Below are 26,862 nucleotides of genomic sequence, written 5' to 3'. Positions count from 1 at the left end.
TCGTAACTTTTTCACTCGAAATCTCGAAACGTAACGTGGAAACGCTTGCAAATAAATTTTACATTACGGTAACGGAGGTTCCTCCACCTTTTGGAAAAACTGCGTAATCTCAAGTTTAATCGAATGCCTTCGGTTACGATTTTTAGAGCGTCCAATATTAATACCGCGAATCGACTGGATGGAGGTGAGCAGCCATATTTTATCGTGGATAAATTGACGCGTGACACTCCGTTAAATTGAGCGTACGCCGAGTTGGGATACACCGAATTCTGTGTCGCAGCAGCAACTTGTATCACAGGGGGAAGGGGAGGCGGCGGAGGCTAGTATCGACAGGTAGTGGGAAAACTTGCGCATCGTTTAAGTGGAAAATGGTAATGGCGCAGTTTTAAAAAGCAAGTTATTGCCGGCTACTCTGCATTGTAGATCGGAATAGTCGACTGGGAACGACGCCTGAGAGATTTTAAGAAAATTTACACTTCACACGCGTGTCGTGGCGGGGACTTTCTCGAAAATTGCTCGTAAATCTAATCCTTCTCTTTACCTTTACACGGGCGCTTTTTTTTAATTAAAATACACGTCCCTCTCTGCGTGACATTTCGACGACGCGACACATCTCATTGTCAGTCATTCGCTCGTAACGAATCCGGCTAAAATAACCCCCCCTTCCTCTCCATCCAGCTATATCTCTAATTAACGATAACAACCGATGATTCGATATGAGCAATACCTGGATTGTTGATATCGGCTTTTATCGCGATAGTACATTTGTTCAAATTAATAGATACGCTCGTGTTTTATTACACGCACGGCGTGAAAAAAAGAAAAAAATACCGTTCGAAAATCACGTTTAACTCGATACATCGAAAGTTGCATTGTTTTTTTTTTTTGAGTGAAAAGATTGAAACAGGGAGCGTGGAAAAAAAGAAGAGGAAAAAGGGAGAAGATAGAAATCGAACATATTTCGATCGGTTGAAACATTGTTGCGACATTCTTGTGAAATTATTTATCCGGAGAACATGCATTTCATTTTCTCGAAAGATGAAAGCTTTAGTACGTTACGAACCTGTATCTATTCTTGCACTCGAGAATAAGTAATTCGAGGGAGGAAGGATATTCGTGGCTCCTTTTCACCCATCTTTAACGAAATATTGGAAAGGCGAGATACCCGAAAACGTTTACGTCTCGAATCCCTCGCGGCACTTGGTTATGGCGGATATTCGATACCGATTTTTCTAAATACGCGCGAGAATATTTAAATTTAGGGGAAAAGCCGTTGTTGCTACCACGAGGGAGAAATCTTCCTTGATTCGCCGCGTTAGGAATTCGAATTTCAAATTTTACGATTTTTCCGATCTTTGGTTTCGAGAATCGATGCCGCGTATTTAGCTCTCCGTCCAGAAGAAAGGAACGATGACATCGGATTCAAGGATTTGAAATCTTATCCATTGTCGGAACCGTGCTTTGAATTTCGAATTTCCAGAATTTCTTCCTCCCTTCGATTATTCTCGAGTAGAAATGAAACGGGCGAAACTACTCGCCTCTCTCTTTCTCTTTCTCGACTTCATCTCGCGAAAAAGTAACCGTGGTCGACTACGAAGCTGTTGCTCTCTGGATTTACCTTTCCAATGGTAGCACTATCGCGATAAATAAACGGGGGAGGAGAGCAGCCTATCATCGAATTCGAGACGCGGCCTATAAATAAATCCTTTTTTCTCTCTCTCTTTCTTTTTTTCCAATACGCGAAACGTGCGCGACAGAATAAATAGAAAAGCGGGTAAAATATATCGGTCGATCCTTGATATTTTTACGCGCCGATGGCCGAGAAATTTTACTCCACCGTTCTTGCAGAAAAATTTGACTCGCGTGCAGATTTATCCTCGAGCTTGCATTATCGTTTCCCATCGATCTCGCGGACGAAACGAAGGACGTCCATGGGCAGCAGGAAGTCCCATTCTCATTCCCATGGAATAAGAGAATAACCCGGGCAAAGTTTTATAGGAATCCCTTAGGAATGAAACAGGTTCGTGTCGGGGCAAACTTGGGTAGCGAGAGTTGGGGCAACTTGATCCCGCCGGCGAATATTCATTAGGACCGTATTAATTATGACCGGCAAAGTGTTTAACTAATTAGCGTGTGTTCACCGGCGGGAAACTCAAAAGACGGGATTATTTGAGGCCTTTGCCGATGCCAATTATCTTCCACCGAGACAGAATTCTTGATGAGACCATTAGCGCGAGAAACGTTTCTTGCGACCCGCGAAATTAAACCTTTCGCAAAAGAAAAAAGAAAAATAGAAAAGAAACGATACTAAGAAAGAAATTCCAATTCCTCTCTCTCTTTTATACACAATTTCTACTCGAAATTTGAAATTCGATATCAAACTTATCCTCCATTTCTTCCTTTTATTAATTTCCTTTTTATCAATTTCCGAATCGCTTTGAAAGAAAGGAAAGGAAGAAAAAAGATCTCGCTTAAAGCGAACGAAATAAGCGAGTGGCGATGGTAAGGTTGGATTGGTGGCGTAATTAAAATTGCAGGTAGCTGGCTGGCGAAAGAAAAAAGTGGCGGCGAAAGAAGGCCGCGTCGCGTCGATAACGATATTCGCATCCGGTTCCGCCGCCGTCAAAGGAAGTAGGTTACACACCTGCGGGGCCAAGCATCGACGAGAATACACCGCGCGCCGTCGTAAACTAGACGCGAACCTGCTTGCCTTGCGACAACGCTATAATAATAATAAGTTTTGGGCGTGAATTACGGGATCGCGGATCCTGGCGCGATCGACCTCAAAGCGGATTTCTTCCCCGGGAGGAAAAATTTCCGGAGGACGATCGTGCGACGAGATACGGAAATTGTTGTTCGCCCGCTGTATTTTTCCTCCCTTCCTTTCGTGCTACAAGGATAACATTGTTGTTGTTGCTCCAGCATTTCTTTCTTCCTTTTCTTTTCCTGCTCCACGGTTTCAACGTCCTCCTATTGCGTTTCCACTTTTCTCTTCTTCGATACGAGCCAGACCAACGAGATTTAAAGCGACGCGTTTAATTTCAAACGAAAAAAGGTGTACGAAAGGGATATTGGATTAAGCTCTCTCTTTCTGCTTTCGTTTCTCACGTATTCCATCGCGCGTGATGCTCGAGGAATGTGTACGCAAAAACGGGTTAAGGGAAACTCGAATACTGACTTCGAACTTGAAATACTCCAACTTGGGAGGAGGAAAAAGTTGACGCGATTAAAAGAAATTTTTTAGAATCTATTTTTGAGAGAGAAAAATTTATCTCTCCTTTCTTCTATCCGTCCTTGTTTCAAACGAGCGTGTCAACTCTCCGTTAAAACCGTTTATCCCTTCCTTTTACGAGCTCCTTTCTTCCGGACAAGTATTGCACCGCTTTCTCTCAAAGTTATCCAAAGTTCCGAACGTCGAGTTCTTTCCTTTCCTTCGTTCTTCGATAGCTTCTTATCGATATTACAACTCGCTTTATCGATATATTCCCGCTTTTGCGGTTATCTTACTCGCGATGAAATTCACCGAAAGTCTATCCAAGTTTCCCACCTTCTGCCAACAAACTTTCCGATATTCGTTGCGTGCACAATTCGATCCATTAATTCAACTTTCGCGTCCCGTTTTTACGCTCGCCATTCGTCAGAAGAAGATCTCGCGACGCGATCTTTTTCAATTTTCTTTTTTAAGATCGAAACGATTCTCGAAACGATCGCAATGTCCGTTGGAACCTGTATCACGCGAACCATACCTTCGATACTTGCACGATAAATCAACCGCTCCATTTTTTAATCCAAAAACTTAAAAACGCGTATCTCTCGAGAGAAATCTCGTTTCATCACAATTGAAATTACAATCGAGTCGCGTTATATAATACCCGCATGTTTCGATACCGTCCGATAAACTAGTAACTGTAGATCACCAACCCGATCAGACACGCTGCTTCCTGCTAATTAAATTTCAATTGCACCGAATCTACGCGCATGTGTCCCGGCTCCAGTTTCTCGAATTATCTCACACGTGTATTTATTTACGAAGCGTTTAGCAACGACTCGTGCAAACGAAATTTCGATCTCGCGAATATCGGCAGCGAAATAAATTCGTGGCCGGCTCGCTCCTCGTAAATAAATCTCCTCCGAGGGGGGATCAAATTTTCACGCCTCAGATGTTTTAACGACACGACACGAGAACAACGAATAAAACGTGGTTAAAATATTTAAAATATTCTTCCCGATTTTTATGCGAAATAGCTCGAATATGGTTTTGTATACGATGATCGATGCGTTCCACGAGTGTTTCTTACGCTTCCGATTATTATAAATTCATTATAAATTCGAGGCGTCTCGAATTCGTTTCGACGTTGGTCGACGAGGGAAATTGATCGAAACGACTGATTGCGGGAAAAGAAGAGTTGAAAAGAGGGGGATAATGAAGGATAGTATGAACGGTTGAAATTTCACTGGTTACTCGTAAATTTTGTTCCCTTGTTTTTCGCCGGATTAATCGAAAACGAGGCGAGCCGCAGCAGCAGCACGAGGATGAAAACGGGCGCGGTTTTGTCGTTTTAACCGTACGCGGGATCCGTAGATTTACAAAATTCATATCCCCAACGATGATGCCCGAGATTCTATTTGCTCCCACCGAAATAGAAATTAAACTTCGTTACGTGAAATTTCATTCGTTTTAATCCCTCTGTTAAATTTGAATTAATTATCCGCTTCGAAACGCGTTTATCAAAATTTCTCAAGCGATCGATATATTGTTCGATTCGACCAATTTCGTGATTTCGATTCCATAGTATTTATTGCAACAAACTTCCTTCCCTTTGAAGAGTGTGACAAACTTCCATCCTTCTCTTAAGAAAGATCATCATCGAACGAGATATATTTTCAAATTGAAAATCTCTTTTCTTTTTTCCTCGAGGGGAAGGAAGATGATTAATCAACGAGAGAGGCGACTCGTATCGGATCTCGATTTTATGGAAATGCGGATATCGCGCGAGTGGCGCGCTCAAACTTGGCCATTAGCGGCTACTACTCGGTACAACCGTGTTTCAAATCGTAACGACGGAATCTTCGAGCTACGTAGGAAACGGCCGTTCAGTTTAACGCGCTTCCGGCGATATCTTCTTGCCCGCCCGCGCAACGAAATCGTCGCCCAACTTGCCCTATCGAGCCCAACTCCAACTTCTCTCCGAATCTCGCCATCGATTCGATCGCGTCTAATCGCGCCAAGCGTTTCCTTCCTCCCGACTTATCCTTCCTCTCCCTGTGTTTCCAACCTCTATTCGCTACACCTTCTTTTCTCGAGAAGTAGTAACGCGGTAAACGAGTCCAACAGATTCAATTAAGATATCCGCTCGAACGAGAAATTCTTCGATACACGACGATTTGCGAACGGAACTCCCCTCCTCCTGCAAAATTGTTCCGAGAATTTACTTATCGAGACAATTAGCGAATTTAGTAAGACCGGTAATCCATCGAAAAATTATTAATTAAGGAATCAAATTTCATTTTCCGATCTTCCCACGTTTTCCGATAAATAAAAATTTTGGTCCAACGGAGGATTGGGATAGGCTTCTCCTTCTCTGCAAAATTACTCGAGAATTTACTTATCGAGACAATTAGCGAATCTAATAATTGTCCATCGAAAAATTATTAATCGAAGAATCAAATTTCATCTTCCGATCTTTCTACGTTTTCCAATAAATAAAAATTTTCCTCCAAAGGATTGGGATAGGCTTTCCCTCTGCAAAATTGTTCCGAGAATTTATTTATCGAGATAATTAGCGAATCTAATAATTGTGATCCATCGAAAAATTATTAATCGAGGAATCAAACTTCACCTTCCGATTTTTCCACGTTTTGTTTTTCGATAAATAAAAATTTTGGTCCAACGGAGGATTGGGATAGGCTTCCCCTCCTCTGCAAAATTATTCGAGAATTTACTTATCGAGACAATTAGCGAATCTAATAATTGTGATCCATCGAAAAATTATTAATCAAGGAATCAAACTTCACCTTCCGATCTTTCCACATTTTCCGATAAATAAAAATTTTCCTCCAACGAAGGATTGGGATAGGCCTCCTCTGCTCTGAGAATTTACTTATCAAAACAATTCGCGAATCTAATAATTGTGATCCATCGAAAAATTATTAATCAAGGAATCAAACTTCACCTTTCGATCTTTCCACATTTTCCGATAAATAAAAATTTTCTTCCAAAGGATAGGCTTGGGATAGGCTTCCCCTCCTCTGCAAAATTGCTTCGAGAATTTACCCCCTTATCAGAGATAATTCGTGAATGAAATAAAGTGATCAAAAAATTATTAATCAAGGAATCAAATTTCACCTTCCGATCTAATTTTCCGATAAATAAACCGGCGATTTTCTTCTAACGGAGAATTGGGATACGTTTTCTCTCTGCAAAATTGCTCCGAGAATTTACTTATCGAGACAATTCGCGAATCTAATAATTGTGATCCATTGAAAAATTATTAATCGAGGAATCAAACTTTCGATCTTCCCACGTTTCGTTTTCCGATAAATAAAACGGCGAATTTTTCTCTAACGGAGGATTGGGATAGGTTTTCCCTCTGCAAAATTGCTCTGAGAATTTTCTTATCGATACAATTCGCGAATCTAATAATTGTGATCCATTGAAAAATTATTAATCGAGGAATCAAACTTTCGATCTTCCCACGTTTCGTTTTCCGATAAATAAAACGGCGAATTTTTCTCTAACGGAGGATTGGGATAGGCTTTCCCTCTGCAAAATTGTTCCGAGAATTTATTTATCGATACAATTCGCGAATCTAATAATTGTGATCCATCGAAAAATTATTAATCAAGGAATCAAACTTCACCTTCCGATCTAATTTTCCGATAAATAAAAATTTTGTTCCAACGGAGGATTGGAATGGGATGGAGGTGGCAAGCACTGAAGAGAAAAAAAATTTGTGTTCGCAGAGAGGGTGGCATGGTACGAGGGTGCGACACGCGCGATCGAAGGGCGTATTCGCGCGTCGGCGGCGACTTGGAGCGCGCCACCGGCGGGCGGCGTGGCGAGGGGCGTCGTTCTCTTCGTCGGCGACGGAATGGGGATGAGCACTCTCACGGCAGCGAGGATCCTCTCGGGTCAACGTCGTGGGAACACGGGCGAGGAAGCGCAACTCGCGTGGGACAGCTTTCCAGCCGTGGCACTGGCAAGGGTGAGTCCTCTCTCTCTCTAACTTGTCTCTCGTCCTCCCCTCCTCTTCCATGCGCGCGTCCCACTCGACTCGAGTTCGAGTCGAGGAGCGCGCAATTCCGACCATCGAGCAAATCTTCCCCTCCTTCTTGCCTCTTTCCATCTTCGAGGCAACGTTCCAGATTTCCTTATCATGCAAGATAATCGAGGAGATTCGTATCCGATTCGTTCGTCCAAGAATCGTCATTTCGCTTCGAGATGGCCTTGTCCTTCGCTCCTTGTTCCTTTCTTCCTGTTAGTTGGAAATTACGATATTTTGATTATAACAACGTAATTACCGGCCGAACGCAATTTATTTCAACGAGTTAACGAACTTTGAACATCTACGATATACGCATTGCAGCTATACGTCGTATTATTAACGCCGCGTATTATTCTCTATGACGCATCGCTGTCCTTTGTTTTCAACGAGGAGCAGGATTTATATATATATATATATATATCTTTGAAGCGTGTAATTCAGGGGCTGTTAAACACAGGGGTAGCGTCGAATATTTTTTATCTTTTCGCGCGTGAATTTATTACTTCCAAGTTCTTCGATCGAATATGGAAAACCTTGAAATGAAACCTTGAAAGGAAAAACTTACGACTATTTAATCGCTCGATAATCACATCCTCCTTTCACTTTTTTATTCCTCCTACTCGAAATAATACTCGAAATTCCACGAGAAACTCTCCAATAACATTCCTTTCGGGATCTCGAGAAGGTTGGACGGCGTGGCTTATTACCATGTCCATGTAAACGAGCGTCTCATACCCCGATCCAAGGGAAACACCAATATCCCCCGACGCCTCCGGCTTATCAACCTTATTTCCCTTTTCTCCAATTGTGTTCCGTCTCGTCGCGACGATAATAAAACACAAATCCCTCCACTTCTCCTCCATTCTTTCGAAGTCCAAATCCGATCGCGGCCGTTTATTCGATCGTGGAAGGAACCAATTAAAAGGAGCAGAATATTTGAGATACGATTGTTCGCGACTGGGGCCAAGAGTCGATATTCGAAATTGTGGGACGCGGGGATTGGATCGGTGACGAATTGCACGCGCTACGTTTCGCTTCATAATTACGCGGGGGCCAAGTTGAAACGGGCGGCCAGGAAATGAGAAACGCGGCAAGGGCGTTTGTTGCGTCGTCCGAAAGGGGATGAATCGATCGGAAAGAGAGATCGCTACGAATTTCGTTTACTTCTCTTTACGCCAAATTATCCTCGACTTCGCAAAATATCTTGCCTTCCTCTCGCGCCATTTAAAAAGTTTCGTTTTCGACTCGATATTCGAGCATTTCGGATGAGGAGGCAAGCCTTTGTTCAATCAGGATCAAAAAAAGGGAAGGGAAAAGGGAAGAACACGAGATTTTTATCTCAGCTTGTTCACGCACAACGGGTAATGAATGATAACACGGGGGCGAAATTCTGTTTACACGATCTGAATTTTCATTCGTTTGACGAGATGCGCGCTGATTGCAAATTCTTTTGCGAGCCTCCCCGTGCGAAACACGGAGACACGGGCAATTTCTAGTAAAAGTCGAGCTCGCACGAGGGGGCGCGTAATACGCGCCCCAAGTAAATTTCTCCCCCTCGTTCGACACATATTCGTACATTTATTTCGCCTCGTAATCCAATTTGCATCCGGCCACTCCTTCACGCGCGCACGTCTACTTTCCCCGATCCGAAATTAGACCGAACTCTGCGCCGAACTTCTCCCGGCAAAACTTTATCGGGGGATTTCCAGCTTTCGACATCGGTTCACGGACTTGCTTATTATTATCCGACCTAATCGACGTTTTCTACGCGTGGACAAACTTTCCACCCTCCTCCAACCCTTGGAAATCGCAAAATTTACGTAATCGCGCGTACCTCGATTCCCAACCATCTTAATACTTAAGATTTAACTTGAAATTCGAGGGAAACTGGGTTAAAAATCTGTCGAGCAATTAACAACGTCTATGATGCATTTATCGTTTCCTTCGCCGCTTTTTCTCCGTGTTTCGATTCTTTCCAATTCTTTTGGAAAGATAGGCTTTTTCTTGCTCCGTACTCGAATCGATCCTTTTCTTCTCTTTCATTTTCTCTCACGCACGCGCAAGATCATCGAGTTTCGATTCAAATCGGACGAGAAGAGGTAATCGAAATCGAGTCGAGATCGAGTTGTTTACGATGCAAGCAAACGTTCCATTTTCCGCGGATGAAAAAAATAGCTTTTAACGAGATAAACGATTATCGAGTAGGGAGAGAGAATTTTATATTCGATCGAGCATAATTAATCGCGCACGAAAGGTTGAAATATTTTTCCGTCGTTTAATTAATATATTATAGGAATAGTAAAGATTGTCTTAAACTTTTAATCCAAGTCTTCGAAGGCTTGTTTGTTATCCCGTTGATGCGATCGAGTTTCGAAAGGAACCGTTTCACGGTTAATTTCCAATAGTTAAACTAACGTTTTCGACTAATATATTAATTACTATCTCTCGAATATTCTTACGTCCTTCTTATATTTTTTCGTCCGAGTAAAATGAAATATCGCGTGCGATTCCTCCGGATATATTCATTTCGCTCACGTGGAAACGGAAAAGGAAAAAGAAAGAAAGGAAGGAAGAAGAAGCGAAATCGAAAATATATTTTACGGTTGAAATAAGCAGTTGTTGTATCGACACTTTTTTAATATAACTCTCTCTCGAGTTCTTTCCCGCTTTTGTGACTTTTTATTTCATTTTCGTACTTTCAAAGTGCCTTTCTCTTTTAAAGCTTTGCCCTCTCCTCCCTTGTCGCTGCAGTTCGAAAATGGACAAGATCGGGAAAAGTTTTTCGTGCAGTCCTTCAGGACTTGGAAGACTTCGATATTGCCTACAGAGTTGCTTATTATTCTTCCGGAGTAACCTAAACTTCTTCGAGCAGCATGCGATAGAAAACAAGCTTCCTCGTAGATACTTGTCCGACCGAAATCTTTAACCAAAAACTTTTCAACGTATCCAACGTATAGAATTATAAAACAAACTTCTTTCATAACGCGGCGATGATTCAATTTCGTTATTCGTCTTTAATTGAAAACGCGTTTCTCCTAATTCTCCTGATTCGAGGAGAATAGCAAGAAAGCTTGTGTTATTAAACCCGGGGGAAACCCGTTTATTGAGTAGATCCAAGCTAAAACCGACCGAAAAAGCTACTACCTTCTTTCTTTCCCCTTCCCCCGTCCCTTTTTTCTTCAACTTTGCAAGTAAGTCCTTCGAGGTTTCGAGCACTTTTCAAAAGCTGACCAAAAGCCTTCTTATTATCGTACGGATGTAAAAGTTTTCCTTTCTAAGGAAGAAGGAAGTCGAATCGAATACTCGATCGTGCAGGGACAGATTTTTATAAAACCTTCTTTCCTCTTCGCGTGCATTTTTAACGGATCTATCTTTCTCCCCTGTTAATTCGAAAATTATTCCTCTCTTTGTTCGAAATTTCTTTAAATAACGTTAAATGTACTCGATATCTCTTGTTCTGAATTTTATAATAATAAGGACTCGTGATCGTGTCGTATTTCACCGAAAAAAAAAAAAGGGGAAAAAAGGAAAAAGGAAAATTTCACGTGAAATTCTTCTTACGAGAGACGTGACCGCTTAATTTGAGGCTGTCACGGCTAATCCTAAATGCGCGGAAAGTTTGCGGCAGCCTTTATTACACGAATTCGCATAATTCTCGCTGACAAAGTGACAACGCGTCGTGTCACTCGTTTCTCCCTCGTCTTTTTCTCGCTTCAAATGAAATAACGAACACGGATACCTTTTAATAATTGCCCACCTTCCTTTCCACCCTCCAGTCTACGAGAAATCTCTCGATTTTTTTCAACGAACGTACGAATATACATCAATCCATCGATCGGATTAAAACTTTTAATCCGATTTATTTATTAATCGCGATCAATCGTCGTCGTTGATTAAACCGAATCGATAGTCCTTCGCGATAAATTCTTCACCATGAAAATCCATCTTCCTTTCCTTTCGAAACAAAAAGAAAAATTCACTTTCGTTCCTCCATGATTCTTTCGAATGAAAAATCGGCCGATCTTCGCTCTCAGAATTCGGTCCATCGTCGAACTTCGTATCGATATTCATCCAACGAGTTCTCCAATCGATTTTTGAGGGGTGAAACGGGGCCATGATTTTCGAAGGTTGGCCGAGCCTCGAACAAAACCCGATGTTTTACGCGCGAAAATCCCACCGGCTCGCATTAACGTCTCGCATTATTTCCGCGTTAAATCCCGCATTAACGCGCGGTAACGATGCCCGCCGACCGTTTATCGCGTCGTATCGCGTCTCGATCATTCCCGTTATCGCTGCAATGAAAAAAGAGAGAGAAAAAAAAAAAGTAAAAAAAGATCTCCATCCACCGGTTAATTGCCACGTTGTGGTGGTGGTTGTTCGGTGGTGAATCGGTTTCATCGATGGGTGGAATAATCGAGCGGGGGTTGACGTTTATCTGGGTAATAATTAATTAATCCAAGTATGAATAATGGGTAGGGCCGAATTAAAATTAGATAGCGAGCCACATCGTGTACCGGATCCTCGAGAATCTGTAATTTGGATTATTTTACGTTAATCCGAATCACGTTATCGCGAACGATTATCTATAGGAATCGATACTTTTTTTTTCTTCTTCTTTTCTTCCAGGAGAAACAGGAGGAGATTAAGAAGGGATCGGTTCTCGAATCTCGTAAAATCTCTCGAGAGAAACGATCGTAGGAATCGTAGCAACGGTGAAATATCGCCGTCAATTTTTCCGATATTAATCACTCGTTCAAGGTCGAGGGAATTGGTAATTTTCATTGGAATCACGAGAGATCGATACGATCTTTCTTTCGATACTTTCCTCGGAACGAACGGTTTTATATTAAGAATCGGGTTAAATCACCGGCATATTTTAAATTCCGATCTGATCTCTCCCCTTTCTTCCATTCCGTCACGTATCTCTCTCCCTATGTTAAAAATTTAAACAGTAGGAGAACTAGAGATTTCTTTATTATCCGTCGTTGGACTCGACACAAATCTTCTCCCCTTTCTTTCTAATTTTCCGGCGGATAGAAGCATAAATATAAACCAGCGCGATAAATCAGCACGAGTGTGGTACATTCGGTTAGAAACGTGTCTCGATTATCTTGTTTTTCCATGCGGCACGTTGTATGCATATTTCAATCGCGTACGAGTCCCATTTCTCCGTTACGACGGAGTTACGATCCCATCTGGGATACGTCGACGAAAACATCTCGCAGAAAAGGAAAGAAAGGAAAGAACGACTCGCTTAAAAGGTCGATGAATAAAAAGGGGAGGGAAAATTAATAATATTCGATCGATTAAGGTTTATTCCACAGTTCTCTAAGAATGTACACGTGGAATTGGACAATTGTTTAAATTTGACAGAGCGAGAAGGGAATTGGAAAAGTTGAAAATTCTATTTTCAGACGGGGCGATTCATTTTTAGCGGGGATATTAGCAGGATATCTTTGTTCTATTTGGGATCGCGATAAATTACGGAAGGAAATCCAAGGAAGGAAGGAAGGAAGGAAGGAGGATTAATAAAACGTAACGAATCGGTCACGCGCGCTTTTCCGCGTAGTAGATGCGATTCATCGAAGCGTACAATTCTCTCGCGACGATGGATCAAGAGGAAGGGTGTAACGAATGTATCAGCCTTACGTCGTTACCCTTGTTTCAATAATCGTTACGATTAATGCAAGCAAACGCTAGGGGAAAGCATAAATAATTTATATATATTTATTTTCACTGGATTTATTTTTTCAACTGTGATTCCAAAATGTAAAATTGATGTATCGTGCCACGCATATTTATAAGCATAATTATAAGTTTGATTTATGTAAAGCGTTAGCGGAACGTGTTTAGAATTTTAAAGTGAAGAAAAGGAAATTAATTTTAATTATAAGTTAGATTGAATTGGAGAGGCATTTTTTTAACTCGATATCAAACTATAATATTTGACGATTTAAATTATATATATATAAGTTTCTTCTAAAGAAAGAAAGCTAGATAAATTTAATCTCTCGTTAGTTTGTTTTAAGAATTTTAACTCTCGCTGCAACGATCTGTCACGAATAATTTCTCGAATAATTCGAACGATCGGTTAATGGTTATTTACAGGGTTATTCTCGCTGTATCTGTTGTATATCTTCGCCAGTTTCTATTTCCCCCTTTTGATTCTCGTGGCCATTAATTTGACTCGCGGCAACGTTTAAGTTCGCTTCTACTTTATGCAAATAGTTATTCAAAGTGGCGCGACAGACGGGGTAAATTATAATTGCATTCACGTCACATATCCGAAAATGTATTATTTAAGCTCCCTTTCCTATTCAACCCTCCTATATTGGCCGGGTAATTCGCGTTAATATTAGCGAAATCGTGGATTATTTCGAGAATAATGGAAAGGGGGGACGAGTGAAAATGAAAATGAATTTGTGATTCGAGCCATCACGCGCGCAGTTCGATAAGAGAAAATATTTCGTAAATTTCATATATTTATATATATATATATATATATATATATATATATATATATATATATATACACTCGTTTCAAAGGAAATCTCGCGTTACTTTAAAACGATTTTATTGAAAATTATTAACTCGAAGCTAATACATCGTGTTTCGGATCCATTATATCGAATTGATAATTCTCCACGAAATTATTATACTCCCCGATTCATTTATTATATTTATCGATTAATTTGTTACCCGATTTATCGCGCGAAATGAAAGTGAATTTTATACGCAATAAAATATTTCTCTCGCAGAAAGCATCATTTTATTCGAAATATTTGTTTATATCGAAGGTGAGGTAAAACGGGATTTTTTTTTTTTTTTAAAAATCAACTCTTCCTCTTCCTTGGTTTGTTGAAAATTTTAACTCCAACAAATTTAGAAACGAGATTCGAGTGAAAAGTTTGATCGAGAAGTTGCTCGAGGGGGAGGGATTCGATTATTTTATTCCAAGATTTAATTATGCACGGTAAACGTTCTTTCTCGCGTGTTTGTTTGCTCGATTAGCATTATACGGCCGAGTAAACGGGAAAAGATATTTCTTGCCGCGCGGGGTAATAATAATTTGCAAGTATCTCGATCCGATTTCATTAAATTTCAGGCGGAGCTTTAAAATTAGAACTCTTACGAAAAGTTTACTCTACCATCGTTTTCCATGCGTCAACTTTCCGTAACTCTCCTTTGCTTTAAAAACTTTCTTCTTTTCATAAAAATATATCTTACATAAATAAATCGTGTAACAAACACTCGACGAAATTAATAAGAAATATTCGGGCAAAGAAATATTTTGTACGCGAACGTTTGATTCCGCGAGAAAATTTGCAACGTCGACTCGTAAATTTCAGTTTTAACGTCGATTCCACGCAGTTTTCAACGCGCAACGATTACTCTTTTACGAGAAAAACGAGTTGCTCGCGGACAATTGAATCGCATCAGCTAAAGTATATCGTTGCCTAAAAATGTCTGTCGTTATCTATTAATTGGCAAGCTCGTTGCTTCTATATTTGGAGAGTATTTTCTTTAAAATTTTTCCCGGGTGAAACGGATCCGTTCCAAGGGAAAACCGCGTTCCGTTTTCAGAAACGGCGGGTGGATTTTCAAAGTAAAGCTACATCTCGTATTAATTACTCGGCTCGTTCTAATTATTCATGCTACATGCTCCCGGCAAGACGAACGAATCGCGTATCGGATAGGCACGTTCGATAAATTCCTTCTTTAATTATCTTTCGTCTTTCAGAAGCGAGGCGCATCTATCTCGAATAAACGTTATTTGTCTATCGCACGGTATCGTGGCTGACGTTCCCGATAAAAGCAAATCGAAACGTGGACCGTATTTTCCAAGTTTTCAAACTTGATTTTCTCGGAGAGGAAGCTTTTTGTATAAAAAAAAAAATCGACGTCCTATATTTTTCACTTGCTTTTACAATCCATTTTCAGCTTGTATATATCATGTATAAACATATCTGTGGATTTTTTTTTTTTGCCCGTAGTATCTCCATCATTTTTTCATACGTCATTTTTCACGGTTAATCCGACGACCATCTTCGATATGTAAACATTGGAAATCGCGTTTCAACAATACCAACTTGCACTCAAATATTCAAAAGTCGTGTACAACGAAAAAGCGAGCGCGGTACATTTCTCTTTTTCTTGATTCCTTTGCTAGCCTCTCGTGTTTCAACAACGAAACACCGTTACCCGCTAATGACGTATTAGCATAGTATTTGCTCTTAAAATCTTTAATTGCGCACACCGTTTCCCTTTTCTTTTCTCTCTCTCTCTCTCCCCTTTCTCCATTTTAAACCATCTTTATCCTTTTCCCTCAAACTATCTGCTTTTTCTGTTAATTTCATTCACCATTTCTTACAACAGCGCGCCCTGCCCACTCTTCATTTGTTTTCCTTTTACCCCCCCTGCTCCGTTTCTTCCCGCTCTTATTTCCCCCGCTTTATCCTCACCTGTAATTTTTCATTATTTTGTCTACCGTCCACCCCTGTCGCTCAACCTCTCCTTTCTCTTTTTTTTTTCCCCTTCTCGGTTCAACCATCGCTAACCACCATCGCTATTCCACCGCCCCTGTGAAATTAATGCAAATTAAACCGACATCGCGAAGTCACTTAAGCGAGTGATTTGTCGCGGCGGTTATAACGATAATCCGCCACACTCTGGGGATTGCGGTAAGAAACGCGTTAACAATTTCACGGGTCCGTTTGCGCGTTAACGCGGCCACCGTTTATAATTAACGAGGGGGGAGAAAATTCCATTGGCGGAGCACAGCCGATGAGCTTCTTCGCTACGTTGTTGTGTTACACCGCGCGATGTTCGTTGGTAAGGAGGGAAACGATTTATCGGCCCCGTAGAACGCGATTAAAATTTACCGAAATATTCCATAATGACAAGAAGAAGTTAATAAAATTTCGCTCGATCGATATTTTTACCATTTCCAGTTATTAGATATCCTCGCGTATTCTTATTAATATTAGCCAGCGAGTACTTACGATTTGAAACCGCGTATTAAACCGTATTAAAATTCGGATAACTTTGAACCGCTGCAACTCCGAAGGTAACGACTTCCAATTAACGAACGGGGGATCGTTGGAAGCACGGAAGCTTCCCCTTTAAAGTGCACTTTGATCCACGTCGATACGACTTTCCTGTCCCGAGATATCGTCGTGTAAAGAGGTGGGTAATTTTTAATCGCTTGCTCGTCGCTTGTTCGGACTCCTCGCTCGTGTCTCGTTCCACCGTTTCACCTATCTCAAATTCCAGACGAGTGGCAGACGCGATTCTTGAAAGTAGTTTACGCACTTTCAGGAAAAAATGTAGTTCACCGTCAGGTCGCGTTGAACGGTACAGAAAAATTTAACTCCTCGTATCTCGGATATCGGGATCGAGGACGGATCGAGATATCGGGATGAATCGAAAAATGATTTTAACGGCTTGACTTTCTCTACCATCTCGCTCGATTTTCACGACAAAATGTTTAATTGGTTACATAGAAATCTCGAGTTTATTAACAATGAGTTTATTATTAACGCGCGAAGAATAATTTATGCGGATCTTATTATTCCGGCCCGAATAATTATTCCATTATTCAAACGCGAACTCGTTTCGTAGCTGGATACGCTTTATTTTCGAGAAATGCTTAGGATTTCTCATCGCGAAATCGAGTTACTTTTTTTTTGCGGATGAATTTGCGATGCGCTCGTGAAATTCGTTAGACGAAAATACACAAAGCCGTTTCCTTTTTTGGATCGCTCGCTCGTACGTGCAAGATTCGGATAATGAGCCCCCTGCCGGTCTCTATTTCTTCTCCTCTCCTTTTCTTCCTTCCTCCTATTTATCCGTTGAATAATACGCTCTACTAATTACGCGATATTTTGCCGTATATTACGAGAAAAACATTCAAAAAACGAGAAACACGATCTTATATTATCCCACGCGATATTTCCTTCATTCTCGGACGGGAAAGCGGGATCCGAGAAAATGACTTTTAAACGATTTCGGAATATCCGTACCCGAGTGGATTCACCTACGCGGTCCGAGGAATCCCGACATTTTCACAGATATCAGGTGTTTTAAAAGGATCGCCGCAGATTTCCGTGGATAGTTTCACCCATGTTTGAGATTCCAATTGCGCGATAACAGCCGTGTTATCGACACTCCTGTCCTTCCGAGAAAATCCGTCCGAAATCGTCCATCCATTGATTTACGATTTATCGATTTATCCTTCCTTTTCTTTTCTTTCTTTTCTGCATATTCCCTCACACGTAGGTACGTTAGATCCAAAAGTTAAACTTGGCGATATCGGATATCGCAGAGTCACGTTAGATCGTGGATCAGTTTCCACGAATTCAATATCCCTGATATCGCATCCGATACAAATTCTCACGCGGTGTGTTACATTTGGCCACGTTTTAAGTACGGACGTCCATTATAGATCTCTACTACTTAGTACAGTTCGAGAAAATATCGAAAGGATCGAAATTGTGCGAACCGTCGCGTTGAAGTTGAGCGAAAAAACGGCTAGTTTCGCGAGTATCCGTCGCGAAATTCCGTCGTGTGTCGAGGACAACGGTGGACGACAGGGGAGGGCGGAGTTAACTGCTTTATATTCATGAATTCGTCACCTCGCCGGGCTATTTGGCGCGGTCCAACTTCCTCCCCTCTCCCCTTCTTTCGGACATTAAAATGATAACGAGTGGGATAATACGGGGAATAGGGAAATTTACGGTCGGGCCGTTTTCGTTTCGAGGTTGGCCCGGTTTCGCCGTTTAACGAACGAGTTTAAAACGTTTAACGTCGTCACGTGCGCCGCTTTTAACGCGCTGTCGTCACGTGAATCAGCGGCCTGCGGCCATGGAACCACGGGCGGACAAGAGGGGTGGGCGTATCCCCTTCCTCTCGATATCATACTTGAGGGGGGGGAGGGTGTTAATGCTGCGGCGAGCGTTCCATGCCACCGATGCCACCGGATCAGGGGACAGGATTTCGGGCGTTGTTTACCGACTCCTGCCGGCTAGAAATGGCCTCGCCGCAGTTAACTTTATTTATTCTCCACCCTTCCCTTCCCGGAATCCGTTCCTTCCTTTTATCCGCCTCTTATTTACTCCGTTCGCTCCATTTCGATTCCTTCGTGGAACGTATATATGTATATATATATAGGTCGATGCTATCCTTCTCGAGGAATGGCCGATATACTTCGGGTGCTCGAATTGGACGCGTTTCAGGGATCGAGGATTAAATTATTTTTATCGAGCAAGTTTTTTTCTTTTCTTTTTTTCACGACGTCGGATTAATTAAAAGTCGAAACAGAGTTAGTGGTAATGATAATTGATGGATTCGCGGATCGTGGGTGAAATATGATCCGTGAAAAAAAAAAAGAAATGCGTGAGTTTAAGAATACAAAGACGACGGGTGGAGGTCGGGTTGATTTATGACGTTCTCACGTGATGTATGCTTATGACTTTGTCAAGTTATTTATTCTCGAATACAGGCAAGTCGGTAATAAATCTGAGCCTCAATTTTACGACGATGTTGTATATCAATCGTTTCGTGTATCGGATGTGCGATGCGAGCGATACGTCATTTCTTAGGAATTTTCTACGGTTTATCGAGCTAAATGTTATCGCATCACATCGAATTCGAATAATTTTCGACTTTTCAAATTTCGTAGATTCGAAAATTTCTCGACGAGAAGAGAAGGGAAAGAGGGGAAAAAAATTTGATTCCTTTTATTAATTTCGAGGAAAAAGAAAAAAAGGAAGAAGAAGGAATTCCGTATTCATTGTTGTCCAGAGATCGCGTTAGGAAAGGGACGTCGGAGTTTTAAAGTGGGTGAGAGACTTTATCACACCGACTCAATCTTGCCAATCCTCCATTCGAGTATTCATTATAAATTTCCCGATAGTTGTTCGAGTTCCGATAAAACGAGGTGAAAGTCGAGGAATATTTATAACGCGATCCACTCTCTTACGATTCTTGTAAACGTCTAAGAACTAAGTTTCGATCGTATCGTTGCGTATTTTACGAATTCGTATATTTCCAAACGAAGTCGAAGAAACGACAACGTTCGAAAGCTGACTCTCGTATGGATCGTGAAACGAAAAATTTCTCTTCTGCCGTGATCGGGGACGATTAACCGCGATACGGAAAGGAAAACGAAAATGCGCGATCGATGAAATGCAATTTCCTTCGACAACGAAATCGAAGTGGCTCGAGATTGAAGCAAAAGTTTTGTTTCAATGCTTTATTAAGCATTATCGTTCGATATTTTTGTCAACGATTCGCCAAATTTCTCCCTTCCTCGAAACGTGGATCAACGTGGATCGATTATTAGTTTTCTTGGCAAACTTATCTTCTGCAAACTTTGTTTCCAACAGAAATGAAACGAATACTCGTTTCTCGCGTGCGAATAAAATTCCGATTCACGAGTATTTCCTTCCAAATGTCATAGCTCTATTATTATTATCATCATTATTATTATTATCATTGAAATAAGCGCGAGTAAAAGATCGGCCTCTACGCCGCGGCACAATATAATTTGTCACGTGTGCATTTTACCATGCCGTGACACGAAAATTTATCGATTATCCATTTAACCGGGCTTCCCTCTTTTTGCCCAGGCTTTGCGTTTAAGTACGTAAACAATTCGGGCTTGTTTATGGAGACTTTATACGCTATACATTATGGTTAAATGCCGATAAACTTGTCGATAACGAAGCTTGTGTCGAAACTGCGCATTAAAATAATACATCGCGGGTCGTTAGAAAATCGGCTCGTTCGTTCACGCCTCCGCTCTTTGAACGGAAACGAAACGCGGCGCGTCGTTACGATCCCCTCGCGAGTTTTATAAAACCGTCCATTTCTAAATTTTTCCACCTATGCATGTTATGAATACTTGAATACACCTCTTCCTTAAATTTTTCCCCTCCTCATTTCTTATCAGAGTAAAAACGATCAACTTGGAATTCGTGCAATTGAAATAATTTCGAAATAATCTTTTTTTTCAAGATGCTTTTCTCATTCGATCTCCCTCGTTTCGTTCGACGATCTTCGATTTCGCTGGTGAAAGCGAGCGTGGAAGAATCGTCGCAAGTTCTCGAAACTTTTCAACTTTTTCAACCCGGTTCGAAATTAATGTTGCGACCTATCGGCTTGCCACGTCGCACGGCCCCTACCTACCTCCTTTCCTCCTTAATGGACGTGTCGTGATTTTTATTAATGACCGGGCAATGAGTGTAGAGGATTTGACAGGAAAGTTCGTGAAACTTTTCTCTCCAACGGGTTTTTTCGTCCGATATATTTTTCCTCTCGCAAAGTTTCAGTCTTCGAAAACCCGTTTCGCGATCATTTCTTGCGCGGATTCGGAGAAGGGAACGATGGTCGAGGATAATTTCTTTCTACTCGAAATCATCGGCACGAGAAATGGAAATCCTTGTGTTTCGTTCATGTTTTATGCATAACCCGTTTCCCCTCGCCTTTTTTTCTCCTCCCCCTCCGTTTCAATTTGCGTTAACAAATCCGCGACCATCTTTCTTCCGCCGGTCTTAATTGAATTTTGCCGTGCGCCCGGTAAGAAGCGAGCTCGCTCGTTTAACCAACCCTTTCCCCTCCCCTCTCTATTCGTACGATTAAATTCGTCTCGATTCGTTAGGCCGGTATCGCCGCTAATTCCTTCGCGCGAAAAAAAAAGAGACAACGAGACGAAAGATAAATTGATCGATCGTTTTTCGTGCGTCAACGAAATTTGAAAAAAGAGGAGAAGGGGCAGATATCCGTTCTCAAAACCTGGAATCGTCGCTTCCTTTTCGCTGCGCGTTATCGTTCCAACGATATTTTTGACGTTTCGTGCACGTTTGACGGAACGAATTCAGAGGAAGGGGGATCAAATTTTTCTCCGCTCGAAATCGAGATCGCTCGATAATATTATTTCGATGCGTAATCGTTTTTCTTTTTTTATACAAAATTTACACGATTTTTAATCACCACCTGTACTGTATTAATTTAATTTCGAACTAATTAGAGACTCGCGTGTTTTCGCTTCGCGTTCGTTCTTAACGAGTCTCTCTGTTACTCGATTCGTCCGACTTTTTAATTAATCGAGATCGAGAGATCGATTTTACGCGAGATAATAACACTCGTAAGCCTGATCTCTCTTCCTAGGTAAGAGTTTTTTCAGGGAACCCAGTTAATTTCTACTCGATGCGATTTTATGAAGAAACTTTCATCTTTTTGCGGAGAGAACTCCTCTCACTTCGATCATTTTTTTTTTCTATATATATCTACGAATCCTATCGGATTTCGGTTTGTTTTATACTTATATACTACGAGATAAGGGAACGAGGAACGTAGGAAGTTATCGAAATTAAATTTTCTTATTGAAATATAGAAATATATATATATGTAGTTGATCATTTTTTTTTCTACTTCGTTGTTTGTTAATATACCGAGAGAGACATTTCCCAAATAAATTGGGGGCCAAAGAGACGAGAAGTTATCGTCTTCTTTGATTTTCGTTAAAGCAGGGAACGTTATTACTCTCTCTGATAAAATATAACTATGTACTGATGTTTCCCCGGATATTTCCTTTACACATTTATTTGTAACGCAATCTCTCCCCATATTATATTATACGTCGAACAACCTAATATTATAAGTGAAAGAAAAAAGAAAAAATCTTCGATTCGATTGATTATATACCCGGAAGCTCGAGTAAACCGTATTCGTATTTTCCCAAGAAGTAATCAATAAACGCAATTATAATAAATATTGAAGATGTTAATCGAGCTAAGCTCGAGGCTACATTTTTGCTACTTTCTCACATATTTTCTTTTTTTTTTTTTCTCTCTGCTCGTCGAGAATAGTGCGAGTAAGCAGGTAACTGGCTCGACAAGCCTCTAATTAGATTCTACATCATCGTTTATGTACACTTGCAGTTGTTATTAAGCGGGACGCGTTACGTTGGTGGCTCGTCGACTCGCCGGTGGTTGATTCTCTTTCATTTCGACCGAGATACGACCGAGAAGCTCCAGGTTAACGAGCTCCGTTTTCTTCCTTCTTCTTCTTCTTTTTTTCTTTATCGTCCTAGGCGAAAATCGTTTAAGCTCGCCGTGCAAGATCGTGGGCGCAAGTTTACGGTTGGTCGTAGCGCGTTAACCGCGGACCTGTTTTGCTTTCTCTTTTGTCTAATTAAACGCGATCGGATCGCGGGGATTTTAGATTTCCCCTGAAACGTCGTCTCATCGGAAATTTTCGCCTCCTTGATATCGACCGTTGAATAATAGGGATCCCGTTACTTTATCTTAAAATCCAGCCTTTATTAACTTGTGATATTTAATATATTCTTTAATAGGAAACTCGTCCCAGGCAGCCGATTATATCGATTTTCGAGATCATTTGTCGATATAATTTTTTATAGGATAGTTTACGGATCATTCTTTATTCGTGAAAATTTGTGACACTGTTCGCTGAAAAAATTGGACGATCCACAGTAAGAGTCGTGAAATAATGTTTGGTACATTTTTTAATGGAAAATCGTTCGAGGATTATATCGGTTTTCCAGGTCATTTTTCGCTTTAATTGAATAATTTTACAGATAGTTTATGGATCATTCTTTATTCATAAAAATCTAAGGAATATTGTTCGGCAAAAACATATATTAATAAGAATCGTGAAATAAAATCTTTGATATATTCTCTAATGGAAAATCGAGGATTGTATCAGTTTTTTCTTTAATCGAATAATTTTACGAATAGTTTATGGATCATTTTTTATTCATAAAAATCTGAGGGACACTTCGGCGAAAACATAGGTAAGAATCGTGAAATAAAATTTTTGGTACATTCTTTAATGGAAAATCGAGGATTATATCGGTTTCTTTTTTAATTGTACAGATAATATATTGTACAGAATAATTTTACAGATAATTTACGGATCATTTTTTATTCATAAAAATTTGAGGGACATTGTCCGACGAAAACATAGATTAATAAGAATTGTGAAATAAAATCTTTAGTACATTTTTTAATGGAAAATCGTTCGAGGATTATATCGGTTTTCCAGGTCATTTTTCGCTTTAATCGAATAATTTTACGAATAGTTTATAGATCATTCTTTATTCATAAAAATCTGAGGGACACTGTCCGACGAAAACATAGGTAAGAATCATAAAATAAAATTTTTGGTACATTCTTTAATGGAAAATCGAGGATTATATCATTTTTTCCTTTAATCGAATAATTTTACAGATAATTTATGGATCATTTTTTATTCATAAAAATCTGAGGCACACTGTCCGGCAAAAACATAGATTAATAAGAATCGTGAAATAAAATCTTTGGTACATTCTTTGATGGAAAATCGTTCGAGGATTATATCATTTTTCGCTTTAATCGAATAATTTTGCAAATAGTTTACGGATCATTCTTTATTCATAAAAATCTGAGGGACACTTCGGCGAAAACATAGATAAAAATCGTGAAATAAAGTCTTTGGTACATTCTTTGATGGAAAATCGTTCGAGGATTATATCACTTTTCGAATAATTTTACAAATAGTTTACGGATCATTCTTTGTTCATAAAAATCTGAGGAACACTGTCCGGCCAAAAACATAGCTAAGAATCGTGAAATAAAATGTTCGGTAAATTCTTCGGTCGTATCAGCGCGTGGTAAACGTCGCTCCTGGTTGAGCAACGATTATTGCGTGTACGCAGATATAACCTGCTATCCAGCGATGTTTAACCGGGGTTGCGCGCGGGGGTATCTCGCCTCGCGCCCCTTGTAATTGCTTCATGTCAACTGTTCGGAACGGCCGATAAATTTCCACAGATCTCCAGATTATAAACCTTCCGCTCTTCTTCCACCGTGTGTTCCACGAATCTTGAGCTTTCGTGGCATTTACCGCTCCTCTGATTTCTCTACTTTCTCTCTCTATTCTGTGCTATCGTTCATAGATAAGGGTGGATCGATCGGTGGCGAAACGGGAGGCGTTACTTACACAAGCGAGAGATCAGATAAGCGGCAAGAATTACGATATTACGTTGTTGTATACACATTTTTATTACCGGAAAAGATAAAGAAAGGTTAAACTTTTTCTTTCTTTTTTCGCTTCAAGGAATGATAAAGATCATCGCGAGCCTAATAATTAACGCGAGGAGGATATTGAAAACATTTTTATTTTAAACGAGAGCGGCGATATTCGGCGGCTATGAACGGAAGGATGTCTTCATCTGAGCCTCGATCTCTTTTTCTCTAAATTCTCTAGAATCGATGAACGTTAGGTGTATATCGAAAAAGGTGGAATAACCGGTGGAGGCGCGCGCCATTGCAAACAATACTTTGTCGATAAGGAGATCGAAGCGAGGGATTCGGATGAAAGGTCGGAGACGGTTTCACTTACGAATTCAGTGACCGTGTAATCCGTGCTCTGGGACAAGGAGACCGATGATGAGAATAGCTCCCTGGAGATGCGAAGGAGGTAGAGTCGGCCGTTTTAGAGACGTCGAGGGAGTTCGTTGGAGGGGAGAATCGAGAACTCCCTGTCTAATGACTAATCGATCCCTGACCGCGATCCCCCTTGTCCGTAAGCGCGGATCGATACAAGGAGGTCGAAAATCGGTCTCGTATTGAAATCGGGCCGCGACGATGGGAGTTAGTTTTAGAACGCTGATAAACATTATTCAAACCCACCCACCTCGTGCTCCAGTTGATTCTCAAAGGACGTCTCCTCGCCGCGTTCCTATGAGTTATCGACTATTTATCGAGCGTTCCATTTAAGTGTGCACGAGCAGATACGTTAAAGGCAAGCTCGCCTCGAAATTTCCGATTCCGCCTGCATCCCCGGCTTTGTTTGAGCATTCGCGTTTCGTCAGCGATTGTTAGCAGCCAGACGTATAAATACCCGAACTGCGCTCGACATTTACCTCGAATAAAAAAAAGAAAAAAAACGAAACAAAAACAAAGATCGGATTCGTCGATAATAACATAGGCTTCTCCAAACTTTCCGTTAATTTCCTTCGAAACTGTTGTTTAAATAACTGCATTTTAATTCGAATATTTTAAAAAAAATCATTTCTCGTCGCTTCGACGATCGCGTGCTCGAAAGACGGGACTCGTACACGTGTATCCGAGTACGAACGAGTACGCCGTGTAACGGATCGCATGAATCAGCCGACAGAGCTGTACATCAGGCCCTGGCAGTCAGGTTAGCCGAGTGGAAGGAGACTGTATGGATCAGCCATTTCTCACTCCACGTCGCCACTACGGCCCTTGTATCTACTACGGCGAGTGGTAAGGGGGAGGTAAGGAGTCGGACGTGAGATCTAATCTAGCCAATTTCCTTCCTACTACACTCGCTTTAGAAATTTACTTATTAACTCTATTAATAGCCCCTGTCTGGCCTCTGATTGCGCAACGATGAACACGTTATCTCTACGTTGTGTACACGTAACAACAACAACAACAACAACAACAACAACAACAACACAGATAACACTCCGCGCGAAACGAACGAATTTTTCGAATAACAATTAAATTCGTGAAAACCGTATTTCACTTTTTCGTTTGGCCGCAATCCGCGATAACCCGGCGGAATTTTTAACGATACGAAAAAATTTTTCCATCATTGCGCCGAACGTCGCGCATCCGTAATCCTTGATACGGCGGATAAAATATATGGAACGCGGCTTCCGAATCCCGTCTACTCTGCGGCGAGCGTCAGTCGCTTGTCGGAATTCGGTAGCGTGGCTTCGAATAACAACCGTCTACCGAACAACACGCGTCACGATTTTAAATTCGTGTTACGAATTTATCCCAATTTTCCTCTCCCCCGCGATTTTCTCCACCATTCGTTATTAACGTTTCGTTAACTCCGAATTCGCCTCGTTTTTTTTTTTCTTACCGCGATAACGGTATAATCTCGCGAGTTTTATCGAGTCGAGGAAAAGTTTAAGATCGGTCGAATGTCGGGGTGGTAGAAGGGGGAGGATAAAAAGTGAATTCGAGCCCGATGAAAAATACAAACGACTTCATTGGCTCGCCGCAATTCCACCGAAAGACGGATACTCTTCCGGAAAATTAAGTTTTTCTCGCATTCTCGCCTCTCCTTGCCACCGTAAATCTTTCTCCCTTCCTCCACCTCTTTATCTTTGAAAATTCGTCGATTCTCTTTAACTTATATATATACAGTAAAATTTCACTTCACTTTTGGAAAAATTTATTATTTATTTTATTCGAATTGTTCCAATTCTTCATAGTGATGGGATATAAATTTAGCGATAAAGAGTGGAGTAATAGATTCACTGGTTGGCGAAAGAGAACACTGTCGCGAAACGCTGCGAGTTATTAGGCGGAGAAACTCTTCCGTTTATTCCGTCCTGTTCCTTGTCCACAGGCCTAAATACGCTCGTTCAAGCAGTAATTAATAGAGGGTACCGGGGACGTAAATAAACCAGGATACTATATATACGAAAGCAGGCCAGTGTTGGTAACGGCGCACACGCGACACACAGAGAGAAACACTTGGCACAGGTCCAGAATAACGTTCAATACGAATTTCAGCTGTGTATACCGGTTCGTCGTTTCCAGTATTG

At 40.9% G+C, this 26,862-nt stretch overlaps 1 protein-coding gene across 8 annotated transcripts in view; it reads left to right on the top strand.

Moving 5' to 3' along the window:
* LOC410393 (alkaline phosphatase) overlaps positions 1-26,862 on the top strand; it is a 195,379-nt gene that overhangs the window by 16,300 nt on the left and 152,217 nt on the right. For all 8 annotated transcript variants that reach the window (XM_006566892.3, XM_026444476.1, XM_006566894.3 and 5 more), the window contains exon 2: positions 6,964-7,205. In XM_006566892.3, coding sequence (XP_006566955.2) covers positions 6,964-7,205 — 242 coding nt within the window. The remainder of the gene's footprint in view (positions 1-6,963; positions 7,206-26,862) is intronic.

Source organism: Apis mellifera, linkage group LG12, assembly GCF_003254395.2.
Source record: "Apis mellifera strain DH4 linkage group LG12, Amel_HAv3.1, whole genome shotgun sequence".
Taxonomy (NCBI): Eukaryota; Metazoa; Arthropoda; class Insecta; order Hymenoptera; family Apidae; genus Apis; species Apis mellifera.
The sequence above is the reverse complement of the archived record's forward strand: the minus strand, read 5'-3'. Positions and strand labels throughout refer to the sequence as shown.